Genomic DNA, 17215 nt, shown 5'->3' with positions numbered 1-17215 from the left:
AGTTGAAATGCTTTAGTAGGTGGTATCATGATCTGCTAGATATTGGTTTTGATACAAGTATTTAGTTTGCAAGTGCTAAGTTAATCCCAATTAAATTTGTCACTTGTTTTTTTAATCAGTTATCTTAGGCAATAGGGGCCAAATTAGATGAAATGTGTCTTGGTAGGTGATACCTTGATTTGGTAGATAACTTATTACAGATCTTAGGATTATACCTTTGGTAGGGTCCAAATAGTTTTTTCGGCAATAGGTGCCACTGAAATGCTTTCATAGGTGATACCTTGTCATCTTGTGTGTTACTAGATCTTAGGATTATAATTGTCCATCAAATTGCTTCTCGCGGAAGAATCTCTTCATCAAATTGAGAGCTTGTTGTTTACTTTTTGGGATCGGGTTCCACTATGAAAATATAACTGAAGAAGAACCAAAAATATCACATGCTACTGTTTTCTTTCCTGTGAAGTGGATCGTTAATCCTTTGCTCATATTGCTTTAGGAAAATGGCGCCACCACCACCACCACCATGTCGACTTTGCAAGTCAAGGTGCGCCAGCAGCCTTGCAACTGGCAAGCTGTTCGGCATTTATTTCCAGCTGAGTTTTCGTCATGCGGCGGTAGGAAATTAGATGAAATGTAACAACTATTTTATTTTTAGTGTTGGCATTACTGCAATGTTTCATTTTTCTTTTTTACACAGATCGTCCCATGCAATGTGAGGTTGAAATTCAACAAGCTGACAGGAGACACTGTGACATTTGAGGCTCTTGGGGGGCCGTACACTATGGAGGTCGAGAAAGGACGCAATATGTCGCAGATTGGAGGAGATGGATGGGCCCGTTTCCTCGCCCGCATGCGTCTTACTGGTGGTGAGTTGATCAGCTTCTCCTTCAGAGCAGAAAGACCCAAGCTGGCTGTCATTTATATCAACCTGGTGGAAGATGATGAAGATGACAAAGATGACAAAGATGATGAAGATAATGAGGACCCACTCGATGAAGATGATGAGAACCCACTTCATGAAGCCATCATAGCTCAAAGAATGAGGCTGAGCGAGAAGGAGGTGTGCAACCTATGGGACATAGTTCTGCCACGTGATGACTTTGTCGGGGTGCCATTCGTGACCCGCCTGACAAGTACCATGGTCGATCGGCATGAAATGATATGTTATACTGACTGTAGTAATTTGATGATATATACATGCTTTATTGTTATACTTACAAATGCAAATTATCCGATGATATGCTTAGTGAATCCGATGATACTCTTAGTGTAGAGTCCAATGATATGCTGTGTGGAATCTAGTCGATGATATGCTTTAGTGTAGAGTCTGATCACATGCTTATTAGTGTAGAATCCAAGAAACTATTAATAGTGTAGATAATTCATATATACTTATTAGTAGAATTAATGCTTAATTAGTACAAATGTGTAGTACTGTGTCTTTTGATAGTGTAGAAATCTATACTTAATAAAAATATATTTGCAAGAGTATGTGCGAGGCTATTTATTAATTGATATGTTTTTCTTATTTAGAAATTGCCAAAGAACCTATCTGTGAGTTGTGGTATCGAGCCTGATGAAGAAGGCTCAGCTGGACTATGCCTTACCGCAAGGGGCTCCGTCACCACCTGTACTTACCGCATGGACACAGACGGTCGCACACACTTAAACTCGGTTGGGTCGAAGAGATTCCTCGTTGGCAAGAATCTTCGTGTTGGACAGACCATCCTAATTACTATCAGGAACACCCACCGCCCAGGCTTGAGGATGATGATCGTCGTCGATATCATCTAAAACTACATATGTGTGTGGCTATATCATCTAGAACTACATATGATGATCGTCGTCGATATCATGTAGAACTACATATGATGATCGTCGTCGATATCATCTAGAACTACATATGATGATTGTCGTCGATATCACCTAGTATTGCTTGAGGATGCATGTTGAGTATATATGAAATTGTTATCTAGTACTCCCTCCGTTCCAAATTACTCGTCGTGGTTTTAGTTCAAATTTGAACTAACTAGTTCAAATTTGAACTAAAACCACGACGAGTAATTTGGAACTGAGGGAGTACTACCTAGTACCTATAATGCTTTATGAAATTGATATCTAGTAGTACCTAGTATCTGGAAATTGCAATTTATTGAAGCTGAAACGGGGTAGGAAGCCAGGGGGAAATGATGAAAGATATAGCAGTAGCGCGGGCTAGGAAATCGCTACAGCTAATTAATAGTAGCGCGTTCCGGAAAAGCGCTGCTGATATAGTCAATAGTAGTAGCGCGGGTACAAACCGCGCTACTACTAACAGTTAGCTGTAACGCCGTAGTAGTAGCGCGGCTGCCCGCGCTGCTGATAGCCTCAAAACCCGCGCTACTACTAGGGTTTCCCCTAGTAGTGAAAAAGCCAACCCAAAAATACACCTAACCAGCACACAAAAATCGTGACTGGAGCAGGAGATGATAACACGTCATAACTGAATTTGTTCATCTTTGGATTTAAGTGGCTAGGGAGCGCCGCACTGCCATATATAGTAACTGCATGTCCTTGTGTCCAGCTGTCTATGTTAAAAAAGAAAATTGTTTGGTCACATTCCATAGCGCACATGGCTGCCGATTGAATCAGTCTAAATCATGTCCTCAGTTGCATTTATTTCGGGGTTTAATAAGTTGTAAAAGCCATAACTTTTGATTCAAGAATCGAAATCTAGTTCCGTTTTCATTGTCAAGTTTCCGACGACGAGTTCTTTAAAACTAGATCTCATATGAGTAGGTTTCATCAAACTTTATTTCGAGGGTAACTTTGGTGCAATGGAGGCAACTCTAGTGCTGTAAGGAAGCAACTTCTTTATTTTGGCCTAGTTGGACTGATTATTAGGTTGATTTGCGTAAAACCGAGAAAGATCATTCAAAACACAAGACATCTTTAGTGCTACATACAAAACAAAGCGCAAGCCCGACTCCTTCCCCTCCCGAGGCGCTCCCGCGGGCGCCCCCGGGAGGCACCCTAGCGCCGCCGCCCCCAGGCCTTCTCCCCGACCTCCCCTCCCTCGCCGTCGCCGATGGCGTCACCGACCAAAGGCCGCTTCGCGTAGGCGGCGTCGGGGTGGTTTCTCCCGTGTGCGGGTGGCAGGCGTCGCGGGGCGCCTTCCACTGCTCGGCGGCGTCGGGCCCCGGACTGGCCCCTGCTCTGACTCCCTCCTCCTGACGACTTGTGGCCCTCCGGCGCTGCTTCCTCCCTTCCCCCTCTAGCAACGACTAGGGGGGTTCCTAGGGACGTGCTGGCGGTGGATCTGGGAGTCCCTTCCCAGATCCAGTTGACGTGGCGATTGGTGGTGGCAGGGGTGGTCGGCGGCCATGATACGGTGGCGGTGATGCGGCTGGTGTCCTGGTGCTCTGGTGTGGTGTGGCGGGGTTCCGGGTGGATCTGGACAGGGCGTGGATGCGTAGGTACGATGGTGGTGGTTGGCGCCCCAGAGGCTTCTGTTGCTATGGTGGCTGGTGGATGGCGTGGGTTGGGGCAGCGGCTTGGCATGGTGGCTGTTCTGGCCGTGGGCGAAGGTGGCGCGGTGAGCTCGCGCGTGGCCTCCCTGCATCATGTCGCAACACGGTAGCTTGGCGCCTTCGGCTGCGACGACAGTCGACTTCTCCAATGTCGTCTCATCTGCAGGCGGACCGTTTCGGCCTCTACATCCTCTCCTCGTTGTGCATGTGCTGTCTTCGCCGGAGGGCTGATCCTCTCCCAGTCATCGTCCACCGTTGAGGGACGATTCCCCCGCCAGGAGGGCCACGGAATCATCCTTGCCTCCCTTCGGTTGGTGGTATGCCACCGGGGAGCTCGTCCTTCGGCCGGGAGCGGCAGGGCGGGGCGTTGGTGGCCAGACCTGGCCGTCCTGGAGGTGGGTCTCGGTACTGTAGGGGGATGCATAGGGGTGAGAAAAGAGGATCATTTCCACCCGTCTCTTTGCTTGTCATAGCTGCGCATCTCAAGTGGGGGCGGTGTCGGGGTCTTGGATTCCAGGGCGGCGGCCTTGGTGGTGGTTGCAGCGGTGCTCGTGGGCGGAGCTCGCGACTAGGGTGTGGACGGGCTGCCATGGTCGTGCGGGCGACATGGTGGTTTGTGTGCGGCGGCCGGTGACGGTGGTGCGGGTGTACTCCGTCTGGGAGATGCAGAGGGCGGGCTGGGGCGAAAACCTATTCTAGCTATGCCAGGTCGACGGCGGCGGCACCTATGGTGTCGTTCCCTTCTTGAAGGCGCGTTGCGGCTCTTCTTCGTCTTCCTTGTTGCTCCGGGGAAACCCCGATCCCTAGATCAGGCGATGGCGGCATCTTGGTGTCATGTCCTTCCTGAAGGCGCTGTCTTGGAGCTCCCGGTTCGCCATGCCGTGCTTCTCCATGTAGTTGTTCTTATCACCCCTGTCGTGCCTTGTGTGTGTGCGTTGTGGTGCCGAGTGGGGTGTGTTGAGTTGTATGATGATTGGTCGTTGCTTTATATATAAAGCGGGGCGCGAGCCTTTTTCGGCTACATACAAAACAACTTCACTGCACTATGTGTATCCGTGAGCTTTGCTAACATCATTCTAACTTGCGTATCATGGCTGCTCAATTGCCTGTTGTTGATGCTTAGTTGCCTCCGGTTGATATTCAATTGCCTATAAATGCTATAAATTGCCTATAATTGATGCCTAGTTGCCTGCTATTGGTAATTAGTTGCCTACAATTGCTTCTCAGTTGCCTAACTTTGCAAAAATAGTTTCCTACAATATTATGAAGTTGTTTATCATTGTTTTTCTAAGTTACCTACAAACACACTAAAGTGGCCAAGAGTCACCATCACGTTGCCTACCATAACTAGCAATAGCAGACACAAAAGCATCATCGGTAGACGACATCATAGTATTATAGGCAATTTAGAAACAACGACGTACGAGTATGAACAATAGGCAACTTAGAAGTACCGGTGAGGAAGTAAGGAGAATGTGAGTAAATAGCATAAAACTACCACTTTTCGCGCTATGGTTCCAAAAACCTACCAGATTTTTATTTATCGCTGATAACTACCAGAATTGGAGTCGGTTGTTCCAAAAAACCCAAATGACCGTATGTTTTACAATTGATTGCAATTCTGACATGTCGGGCCCGCACGTAAGAGCTCTGATCGTTTGACCGTTTGTTGACCGTTATGTGGCATAAAAGCAATCAGGTCCCTGCCAAAAAATAAAAAACCAATCGGGTCCCTGTACTTAATCAAAGAAAGCAATCGGGTCCCTATGGAGGTCGTCCTGCAGCTCACGCACCCGCGTAGTGACCTCGTCGGACTCCCTCCGGCCGCTCCCAAGCCCGGCGACGCTCGCCCTCCGGCCGCTCCCGCGCCCGACGACGCTCGGCCTCCGACCGCTCTCCGTGCCCGGCGAGCGCTCCCTCCAGCAGCTCCCTGTGCCCGGCCGTGCTCCAGGCGAGCCGCGGCCACAGCCGCAGCCGCGAGCCGCTGGAGCAGCCGCAGCCTCTCTTTGCGTTCGGGCCGCCATGGCCAGGAACTCAGGCTGCCGCGCCCAGGAGCTTCAGCCGCCGCATTCCTCAAGGCGGCTTGGTCCTCCGAGCAACCTTGCAACGCCCGTAGCCGCCGCGGAGCAGCTCGACGGGCTCGGTTCCCATGCCCAACGCCGGCAATCTCCTCGCCGGCTGCGTAGAGGGCAGCAGCAACAACGGAGGCGGGGCTCCACGGGCGCCAACTGTGTGGCCGACGGCCATGGCTGTGACGGAGTTCCAGAGAGAGGAGAAGAAGAAGGAGAAGGGAGGCAGAGAGGAGGAGGAGAAAATGAGGAGACACTGACATGTGGGCCCTACATGACAGTTAACGGTCAAACAAACGGTCAAAGGGACTGTTTGTTTAGCTGTGGGCCCGACATGTCATAATCGTAATCAATTGTAAAACACACGGTCATTTGGGTTTTTTGAAACAACTAACGTCGATTCTGGTAGTTATGAGCGACAAACAAAAATCCGGTAGTTTTTTAAAACCCTAACGCGAAAAGTGGTAGTTTTATGCTATTCACTCGGAGAATGTTAAACAAAATTAATGAGGACACAAAATGTAGTGAAGTTGCTTGCTTTTAGCTCTAAAGTTGCCTCTTGTCGAAGGAAAGTTTCTTACGGAGGTGATGTGATATACTCTACCTTTGTTTCAAAGTTTTTTTTGTATTCTTAGTTAGTTGCTTATTGTTGCTAATTAGTTACTTTTAGGAGTGAAGTTGCTTCTGTTTAGCACTAAAGTTGCCTCATCTAGAATCAAAGTTGCTTTTGAAAAAAAAATCAAAAAAACATATTCATGTGGGGTTTAGTTTGGAAGAGCTCGTCGCGACCTGACTAGCCTACTCATGTGTGTTTTCCATCATTAAATCTGACGATTTTAATGTTTTTTGTAGGCAACTCGACCGAAAATTAAGAACTTGCATAGGTTTATGGGAAATTGTCTGATCCGCCCCCTATGAAACTTCTCATTACCCCCTATGCAACTTCTCATCTAACACCCGTGACCTGGCTAGCCAATAAGCGCGGCTAAATAGCGTTAGCAACTTAGGTCCAAAGTCGCCTATGTATGAAACTAAGTTATATGCAACTAAGGATGATGTTAAGCTACTAGCTAGTCATGGTAGCCACCTTAGGACACTGTTAGCCTACTTTAAAAACTAAGTTGCCTACAATACTATGAACTTAGAGGCGAAGCTTGTTATGATAGATTACTTGCTAGTTATGGTAGGAAACTTAAAGGGTGAAGCTAGTTAACTTGGTAGTCATGGTAGTCAACTTCAAGGTGATTTTCGTTGATAGGCGATCATATCACGCAGACTAATAAGAAATTGTTTTTTATAGCACTAAAGTTGCCTCTGCAGCATCCAAAGTTGCTTTAAAAAACGTTTGTCGAAACATACCCATATGTGATCTAGTTTTGAAGAACTCATCGCGACAAACATAATGGTGAAAACGGATTTGAAATTCGACGCTTGAGTCAAAAGTTACGGATTTTAAAAAATTTTGAAGCCTCAAATAAATGCATGTACGTGGGATGTTGCTGAATAGTGGGGCGGAGAGAAATGTGAAGACACGACGGGATTAGCCGATTAGATGCTTTTCCTCTTTTGCCAGATATCGTCTTTTGAAAGGTAGGAGACTAGTAGCAATACAATCGCATTAAGAATACTGAGATCCAACGGCTTGGACGGGGTGCTCGCTGCAACCAAATAGTGCAGCTGCACCAACAAGCATTTAGGAATAAATGCACGTGGAACATTTCTGACTGATTTTATGATAGCGTACGTGGTCATGGGGAGGTGGTGGGAGGGGAACCAGTGCCTTCTCATTCTAGTACTGTCTTTAGGTCTAGGTGATCTTTTTTGTTAAAAAAGGAAGGTCTGCCCGTTTAGACGAATAAGCGCTCATGCGCTCCCTAGCCATGTCCTTCTTTCTATACTCGCAGCGACAACTTGCATGCAAGGTGAAATAAGACGCTCATTACAGAAAATTTATTTGGGAAGTATAGAACAATGAGTTAACAGAGATACTGTTAGCAATTGCTTCACCTTTATCAATTCCGATCTCTCATAAACGATAACACATATCTGATATCGAAGTACATGCCAGAGTACTTAGAGCACAAAGCATGCTCACTTAAAGAAGTCGTGGCACTAGCCAGGGCTCAAACGTACCAATAATCTCACATGTGTCAAGTATGAAAAACATGAAAATTACGTCTGCTATATGGTTTCATTAGAATCCCTGGAGTTAGCTAGTCGCAGGGCAAGTTCTTTTAGGCGGCCTATAAAATAAGCCGCCTCTTTCCAGCTTAAAAAATAAGTCGCCTCCGAAATTTGTCGACACTTTTCTAGGGAGCAACTAGTTAACGAGCGCTCCTTCAGAAGCCTCGCAACGATCATTTGCAGTGGGGCTGAGAGCGTGTCACTAGGCGCGCTCTCAGCCGCCTTCACGTGTCGCACCCTGGGTCCTTCCTCCGAATTTTTTATTTTTCGCATGCGTTTTCGGCTTTTGAGATGATTTTTTTCAACTTTTCGGTTTTTCACTGGTCTTCTTAGGTTTTTTTAAAAAAATTCAGAATTATTTTTGCACGAAAAAACGCGTTTTTTTGCTTCTTGAAGAGGCACGGTTTTACTTTCACGAGAGGTATGATTTGCTTTCGCAAGAGGCACGGTCGTGCCTTTCGAAACGAAAAAAAATGCGTTTTCACTTTCTTTTTCTTCCGTGAGAGTCACGGTTTTGCTTTCGTGAGAGGGACGGCCGGCCGTGCCTCTCGGAAGCAAGAAAAAATGTGTTTTTTTTTGTTTCGCGAGAGGCATGGTTTTATTTCCAGAGGCACGGTTTTGCTTCCATGAGAGGGACGGCCCCGCCTCTTGGAAACGAGAAAAACATGTTTCTTTTTCCCCCGTCGTGAGAGGCACATTTTTGCTTCCACGAGAGAAGAGGCACGGTTTTGCTTTCGTGAGAGGCACGACCTTGCCTCTCGGAAACGAAAAAAACGTGTTTTCTATTTTTTTCCGCGAGAGGCACAATTTTTTGCTTCAGCGAGAGGTACGGATTTGCTTCCGCGAGAGGCATGGCCGTACTCTCAGAAATGGCTTCCGGAAAGGAAAAAAATACGTGCTCCCGATTCAGTTTTTTCGTGAAAAAAAGTTTGTCAAACTTATCAACATGTGATCTAGTTTTGAATAAACGGATCTAGAAAAAAGAAAAAACTCTCAGGTTGCGACATGTGACGCACATACAGCGCGTCACTTGTCACAACCTAAGGAGGTGTGAGTGATCTTTAAAATGAGTACTCCTCAATTAGTGATTTCGGTTAGTTATCCCATAACTAGTTTGGAATCCCCAAAGAATAAGATAGACATCTGAAAAAACTGAGAAGGAGGTGGCTTATGCCTTAAGCCGTTTGCTGTATATACATATATGGAGGAATTTAAGGGTTATCCTACTGATACATACCATTAATTCTTCATGATCTCACGGTTTTCAAGTATATTTTTCCACTACATGTAAGAAAATACGCGAACCAATATGTGCTTGGATGGTTAGAGCAAGTATAATAAGATGATGTAAGCGGGCTGTAAGGATTTAAACATTGTATTATTGCTTATTAGAAGAGAGAGAAGAGAGTGAGAAGGGAAGCGGGCTGTAGACTTATAGCCGGCTGTAGCACGAGCTCCAAGAAGATTTGTGAGAATTGAAGGTGGTTCATATGTTGACAAAATAGTACTTTCTTATAGCCAACTATAGCAATTATATTGGCTGTAAATGACATGGCAACATGCTATAGCCAGCAGATGGCTATATTATTAACAATGCTCTTAGGTGGACAGTGGTATCTTCAGTCCACCAAGGTTCAAGTCCTAGTGCTTGCATTTATCCTAAATTTATTTCAGAATTTTTGGCGATGCGCGTTCAGTGGGAAGAGATGTTACTGTCGACTACGAAGCGCCTACGGCCGGCTCAATCTCTCTCGAAGCTGCTCATAGGGGTAGGATGTGTGCGTTCATAGGGGTGAGTGTATGCGCGTATATTTGAGCGTTTGTGTCTGTACTGATGTTCAAATAAAAAATATAAGGAAATGCAATTTGCGATGACCACCTAGCTAATTGTACGCCTCAGAAGAGGCTGCATGCGCATGCAATTATTTTTGGGAAGTTATGCGGATGCAATTATCAAGCCAAGTCAACGTCTTCACACAGTGAAAATTATATACGTAGTACATAGGGGACAAGTTTACAAAGGGATTCCTGGTCATTAAACTCCTGCCAAGGCGACTTGGGAAAGCCTTCCTCCACTCGATCTTCGCCGGCGAGTTTGTGGATTCGCCTCCCCTCTGCCTGTCGGACGGATTGTGGCGCTCCTTCTTCGAGTTAGTCTTTCGGACTCCAATCCTCCTCAAGTTCGTCTGTTGGGACAGATTAGATGGAGCTTCGGCGTAGATTCCTACCAGCTCTTTGAGGTGGCGAGGTTAGGGTTTCTCGCCGTGCGTATGCAACGGCGATATTTGGTGTTAGGTTCTTCAAATCGATTCAAGGATTCAAAGGTGACGATTGCGGCTCCGGTCCTTAGGGGCACGTGCATGAAGACTTTCTGGCTATCATCGACAAGGTCGGGCCGGCTCCGGTATGAGAGCGGCGACAACGACACGTCAACGGCTCTTACGGGCGGCGGCATTGGTCGTTCGGTGGTCCATGGACCTTGATGTAGTTTTTATTATGTCTGAGGTGATTTGTACTTTCGGTGAATCTTTATAATAGATTTGTTCCTTTTCGCGAAAAAATATATACGTAGAACATGTGTTAGGAATATTCCGTCATCTATACAAATATGTATATAAGAAGATGGATGGTATGCAGAAGTGAATAAGCAAACATTTATTCTTGATGATTTCACTAATCTGGAATCAACGGGCATTGCATAATCTTATAAATCGTCGGAAATTTAAGATACAAATAAACACTACAAAAGAGATGAGCGTACGGAAAATAAGGATGGATCATCTCAGGCTACAAACACACTTATTGTTTCAAAATAAGGAAATGAGAAAGCGTCTGGTATCACTGATGATACAGCTAGTAATACTAGTCATATTGCAATCACGCAGACGTTAATTTTGAGAAATTTCTGGCTGGCAGTATAGATCATGCATCAACTTCAGCTTCATTTATTCTTTCAATCTTAAACCTGTATGAATTAGGCAAATGTAATGTTGCAGTTAGAAAACCACACAATCAAATAACGGTGTACAACTGTACAAGAGAGTATAAATTTGAGAATAGATATAACAATTTTAAAACACTGTGATTTATCAAGCTTATGTAGTGCATTAACATTGTTTCTATTCCATTCAGTACTCATCATTTTTTATCATGTCTCAAACAGATAAAGTATATGTTCACGGAGTTCAATGTTCTGGATATCAGGAGATATATGCTTCTCAATAAACAGTTTTGATCTTTGATGTATAGTAAACATACCAAAGTCAAACATAAGCCAAAGATACAAAACTCCATATCCAATATTCAACTTACAGCTTGTGGGGTGTAGAATGCATGAATATCAAGTTGTCTATAATTCTCAACGCTCGTCACTATCTGGGGAAACTTGTACTTGATGATACCACGAGCCATTGCTAGCTTTCCAGTCCCGCCTACGATTGCCCACTCACCGGTAGCTTCAGGGCCAATCATCCCATTCACTTGTAGGGTAGACCTGTTGAACCTACAACATATTTAAAACAGCAGAGAATATATCACAAGATTGACCGGAAGGATACCTCAATGTTTGTAAATAACACCATGACAACTGTAATTCGACTGGTAGATGCAAAAACACATGTATAATTTCCTAAGCTATGAAAACACTCGTGTGGAATATATTTGAAATCAAGGTTGTAGTTTTCATTTTTTCAAGGGAAAGCCATAGTGAAGATGTAATAATGCTGGCATCAGGGAATAGTGAATAAATTTTTAAAGGAGAAATCACCATGTAATCTGGTACGTAATGCACACTGAAAATTCGAGCTTCTCAAATTATTACCTGGAGTCCTGCTCCTGAAACACCATGCTGAATGGAGAAAACCAGCCACCACCTTCTTGGCTAGCTTGGATATGCAGGCCTTTCGCGCGAGCAATAATGTTTGCATTTGGCTGAGGAGCATCGAGTAGTGGCCAGTCGTTGACGCCTGTTGTGCCAAACCCATTAGCAAAGCTGGGACTGACAATCTGTTCTTGGTTATGGTTTGGCCCAGCAGCAATTTGGTGGAGGTACAAGGACAGATTGAGCTCTTTCTCACAACTACTCTTACACAACCCTACACAACTGTCACACAGAAGAGCAGTAGTGTATGTGACTAGGGCTAACTGAGAGATGAACAGGAAGACCAGGACATGGCTAGCACATGCCATTGCAAGGATTGTTAATCCGAGTGTGATAGGGTTTGCTCAATGTCTACTGATCTTTGGGTGTGGAGATATGAGTAGAAGATGGGCTGTATTTATAGAATGAAAAGACTAGTAGGCTATATATGTACTGTTTCCCTGGAGACCAGCACAAGGGGGTTAGTAAGTCAAGCAAATTGTGTCGATGGTAAGAATGAACACAGGAAAAACCAATTCGTTTTCTCATTTGGTACACTTGTCGCCACACCAGCGACTATATTGCCCGCGAGGCGCTAGTCGGGTCGCCATCCCGGGGCAAGCGCGGCTTCAAATCCTCGAACCTTGCTCTAGATACCAATTGTTGGAAATTCTCCCACAGGATCGATCACATCAAACTGCACGAACACACGCGCACGAAAAACTGATAGCCAAGGGCCCTTGTCGTGCCCTTATTTTCTCTTTATTTCTTTCCTGGTTTTCTCTCTGATGTTACAAATCTCATGGCCTGGTGTGTGTATATATATGCACGAGCAACCAACCGATCCAAAGCTTTCTAGACCTAGACGGACACGTACTACTACTACTAGCTATTCCAGCCGGAACTAACTTGTAAACACATCAATCCGACTTGGACTAGACTAGCTAACACACGTACCACAACCCCACTCCAACTACAACTTCCGACATGTCATGCAAAGTCCAACCAGACAACGTTCTAATCAAACTTATCTAATCATAACTAACATATGTTTGGATTATTCCAACATTGATTATGTCCAAGAAACAGCACATGGTCAGGCAAGCGTTTTATGCTCTTAAGTTTACTTCCCAAAGGATCAAATTCATACATTATATATCCAAAGCCATATATATCCAAAATACAGATGATCCAGGATGAGGATCGAAATTGTACTGGTCAATATTTCTCCAAATAAGAAGCAGATCGCCCGATGAAGCTTGAACAACGTACGTGTACCCAAAGCCATATATAGAGTCCATTCTTACAATCATCTCCGTTGTGATGACAGGCCCACTAAAATCAAAAGCATGTAGTTCTCCGGTTGTAGTCACCTCATACAACAGGCCATCCTTGTAATTGCAGTCACTATATCGTTCATGAGGTGGCAGCCAAGTCCAGTTATCATCACCTACTCTTGCAAAAGAGAGCTGACGCTTTGGATTATGGATGAGCACGACGATGTAGCTTCCCGTGGATGTATCAGGGAACACAAACGCCTTATAGTGAAGTTTGTGGCGCAGCTTGTCAATAGCAAAGATAGACGGAGAGTAAGGACCGGCATCCGTCCCAGTATGGCATGAGTACTCATACTTATGGACAGCACCGTGCTCATCAAAGATGGGCTTCACCTGCTCGATGGTGATCACCGACGGAAGAGCGATCTGTTCACATGTGATGGGGTTGACAAGGTGCATCTCAGATCTGTCATCAACAGTTACCAGCCAGCCATGTGATGACCCGATCAGACACCTACTGTGGATAGGTGGCTCCGGGAGGGTCAACTTGTACGACCTCTTCTCTGTGAGGCTGTAGAGGCACGCAACGCTCTCACCGGCGGTTTCGGAAGTGTAGAGGAGGCATGGCGTCTGGGTGCGTTTGTACTGCCCAAGGCTTCGGAGGCTGGTATACGCGGAGCGCCAAGAGGAGCAGACAGAGCCGGCACGCACGAGGTCAGGGATCTCAAGGGTGGCAAAGATACCATCAAGATGTCCGGAGGCAGCTCCGGCATGTTGCCCCCTGTCGTCATTGTCTGAAGATTAGAGAGCACAAATATGTCCAGTGTCCAGCTTTGGCAGCCTCAAGTGTATTTTCCTGGCGAGGCTACAGGATTCGATGGGAGCAGAGTCTTACTCCAAAGATCAGGAGCTTCAGCCGAACTGACAAATTTCTTCAGTGAAAGTTGGATAGAAGAACTGCCGCCTGCTTGCAATACTTATAGATCACCACGACGCCGCTCCTAATTCCAGTAGGTTAATAATAGATCCGAGTCCACGAACTACACAGACGCAGAATTAATGGACTGAAACTCGACAAAGATTCGGAGTTTTGGTTGGCAAGCAAGGTCAAAAAGAAGAACACTAACCGGCGGCAGGCGACACGAGGGGATTAATCGGCCGGGAGAGGAGCAGGCGATGGCAACGGCGAGCTGCTGGCTCCGATCCGTAGACAGCGAAGACGGGGATTCGCACCGTGTATAGGAGCAAGCTAGCTTCGCGTCGCCGGCGGCGGCGGCGGCGGCGACGGGAGGATGCGCTCGGAGGCGTCAATGGGCTCAGCCCACCATGGTCATAGATAGGCACCCCTCATAGGGCACCCCTATATTGCCTTCAGCGAGTCTAGCTTCTTTTTTCTGTTTTGTTTTTAAGTTTTCTGTTTTCTTTTTGGCTTTATTTTTGGATTTTTTATACTTTAAGATTTGCAAATGTTGAAGAAGTATTAAAAAATTATTGAACAAGCATTCAGAAAATGTTGAACATGTACAGAAACATTGCTCATGTATAGAGACATTGCTGCTCATGTATTAAGAAAATGGTGAAATTTTTTGATCATGTATATAAAAAATTTAATCAAGCATTCGGGAAATGTTAAATGTGTATAGAAAAATGTTGACCATGTAAGAAAAAAATTATGAAAACTTTTTGTCATGTATATAAAAATGTTAATCAAGCATTTAGAAAAAATGTTGAACAACTGTTTGAAAAATTGTAATCAAACATTAGAAAAATGTTAAATGTATATTAAGAAATGTTGAACATGTATTCAAAAAATATTAATCTTTTTATTTGAAAACGGATAATCAAGCATTTAAAAAAAAAGGGAAACACTTACCATCACCCGGCAGATCGCAGCGGCCGCGTCCGCCATCTTCCCTGCATGACACGCATCCAAGTGAGGGCCCGCATATCATCATTCGTCGAACATGCTTCTGCAACAAGGGTTATGCTTCTGAAACATATGTGGTGCTGTAATGGTCTACGACAGGTCTATATTTTTACAATAAAACCTTTGTTACGGAATTCTTCTGCAGCAAGACCTCATTTGTAAAAAGTTGCAACAAAACCTCAGTTGCCAATTTTTTTGCAACAAAACAGTTGTTACAAAAAAATCTGTAACAAGACCTGTGTTGTAGAAATAATTCCGCAATAAGACCTGGGTTGCAATGGTGGAGGCACGGTTGGTCGCTCGATGTGGCAGATGTAACGGCTTGCGATCCGGATGCATAGCACACCCCTTAAAAATATTAAAAATGTATAGGAAAAATATTGACCATGTATTCAAAAAACGTTAGTCTTGTTTTTGAATAATGTAAGCAAGCATTTGAAAAATGTTAAAAACGTATAGAAAAAATGTTGACCATATATTAAAAAAAAGTTACTTTTGTATTAGAAAAAATATTAAACATGTATCAGTAAAATGTTATTGACATAATCAAAAATTTAGAATGAAAACCAAAAGAAACAAAGAAACCCCGAAAATGAAAACCGAAAAAGAAACAAAATAAACAAAAGAAGAATGAAAAATAAAACATAAGAAACAAATAAAAAAGAATGAAAAAACTGAAGAAGAGAAAAGAAAAGAAACAAAAGAAAACGAAAAAAAGAAAGAAAAATTGAAAAACGAAAAAGAAACAGTGAGAATGCAAAGGAGACCATGGCTCAAGTAGTCTGGCCTTACTACTCTATCAAGAACCTAGGCAAAGGCTAGTGACTAGCCGCGCTTGCTCGAAACAAGGACACCATGGCTCAATCCCCTTGCGCTCCCTTTTTTCTCTTCTCTTTTTTTCATTTACCGTGCGCGAATGGGCCGGCCCGAGTATTGTAGACCCTTTAGAAAGTGATCCCTCCATCTCGCTTAACGCGAGATATAGCTCTCGGTCCCCTCATATCCAGCCCATACATGGGACGAATATAGGGACGGCCCAACGTGTCCGCCATATCAGACTGATGGGTGGGACCCATGTGAAAACCCATTGGTATGCTGGGTTCCTCCTTTGATTTGATGAGGACCCATTTATGTTGGCTCTCCAACGCGCCACCCGAGGGACCAACTCCGGCTATTTAAGCCGAACCGTGAGGGTAACCCTAGCCTCCCCCCATTCCCCCCTCCCCCCCCCCCCCCCCGCCGGTCCGTCTACCATGGTTTGACAAAAGATAATGTACTATAAAATGCTGACACCCAAGCGTCTGGCAGAGATCTCCGCTGAGATGCGCACCCCTCAGGAGTGTCACATCACCGAGATGCGAGCCAAGGAGGTTGTGTCGCTCATATTGCAATGAAGGATGGGTAGTTGCCGAAGGAGGTGGTCGTGGAGGACATGGAGGAGCAGGCGGAGGAGGTGTCGGGGCCTGGAGGTTGAGCCTGGCGGCTTTGGCATGGAGAAGGCCGAGGCAGAGTTCCAACACGACGAAGTCGGAGAGGCGGCGGTGCAATTCACAGTGAAGGAAGCTACCATCCTCGACTCGATCCAATCCGAGGGAGAGGTGGCAATGAACAAGCGCCGCATTGACCACCTCGATGTGAGGCTGGAGCGGCTCTTCACAGATCTCGACAAGAACAAGGAGGAAGATAATCCGAAGTTGCACCCCGCCGCCAATGAACAGGAGCTAGGTTAGTCCATCTGGCATGGGGACCAGCTACATATCCGAAGATGAGTAGAAGTAGGGTTGTTTTCATCAGAATGTAGCTTATTTTATCTATGTATATGAACTGCGTGTGATGAATTTACATTGAATGGATTAGTATGAAAATAGGGGTTTGCAAATGGGGGTTGTGGTCATAGAGCCAGGCAATTGAGGGGTGACCGGTTCCTGCCGGCAGGCATATAGGGGATAGATTTGCACATTGTGGTTGTAGAAGCTCTTAGGGAAGATGGTGTTAGCGCCCTGGCACCCAAGAAGGCTAATGGAGGTAGCAAATAATGGTTGGGGCCAATGCCGACGAGCGGGAGTGGCAGCGGCAGCGGTGAAGCATCACGGGCTCGACCCATGATGTTTTCCTTCTCATGTCGTTGTTGCATGTACCGTTGTTTAAGGCAGTGTATAGGAGCTTGGGAAAGTGAACCCCTGATTTTTTTTACTTTGTCATCCGGGGCCACAATGCCAGTTGTAGATAGCTGATAAGTAGTACACCAATGGAGCATGCATGTAACCTATTCTCATGTCTCATCGACTCTCCTTTCCGGTCTCTTCTGAAAGCTTCCCAAAGCCTCACGCGCCCCCTCTCATCCCTTCCACATGGGGCGTCGCGAGTAGGGGAGGTGGTTGGAACGTCGT

The 17215-nt window shown here is 45.3% G+C and overlaps 1 protein-coding gene across 1 annotated transcript; it reads right to left on the bottom strand.

Annotated features, from left to right (window-relative positions):
- Positions 1-10441: 10441 nt before the first annotated feature.
- LOC123055523 (uncharacterized) lies at positions 10442-14853 on the bottom strand. Its single transcript, XM_044479517.1, has 5 exons — positions 14772-14853; positions 14026-14244; positions 11583-11727; positions 11075-11264; positions 10442-10727 (listed from the first exon to the last, which is right to left on the bottom strand). Exons 1-5 carry the CDS (start codon positions 14851-14853, stop codon positions 10722-10724), a joined length of 642 nt encoding a protein of 213 aa, XP_044335452.1. The 3' UTR covers positions 10442-10721.
- Positions 14854-17215: the final 2362 nt, after the last annotated feature.

The sequence above is a fragment of the Triticum aestivum genome, chromosome 2D (assembly GCF_018294505.1).
Source record: "Triticum aestivum cultivar Chinese Spring chromosome 2D, IWGSC CS RefSeq v2.1, whole genome shotgun sequence".
Lineage (NCBI taxonomy): Eukaryota > Viridiplantae > Streptophyta > Magnoliopsida > Poales > Poaceae > Triticum > Triticum aestivum.
The sequence above is the reverse complement of the archived record's forward strand: the minus strand, read 5'-3'. Positions and strand labels throughout refer to the sequence as shown.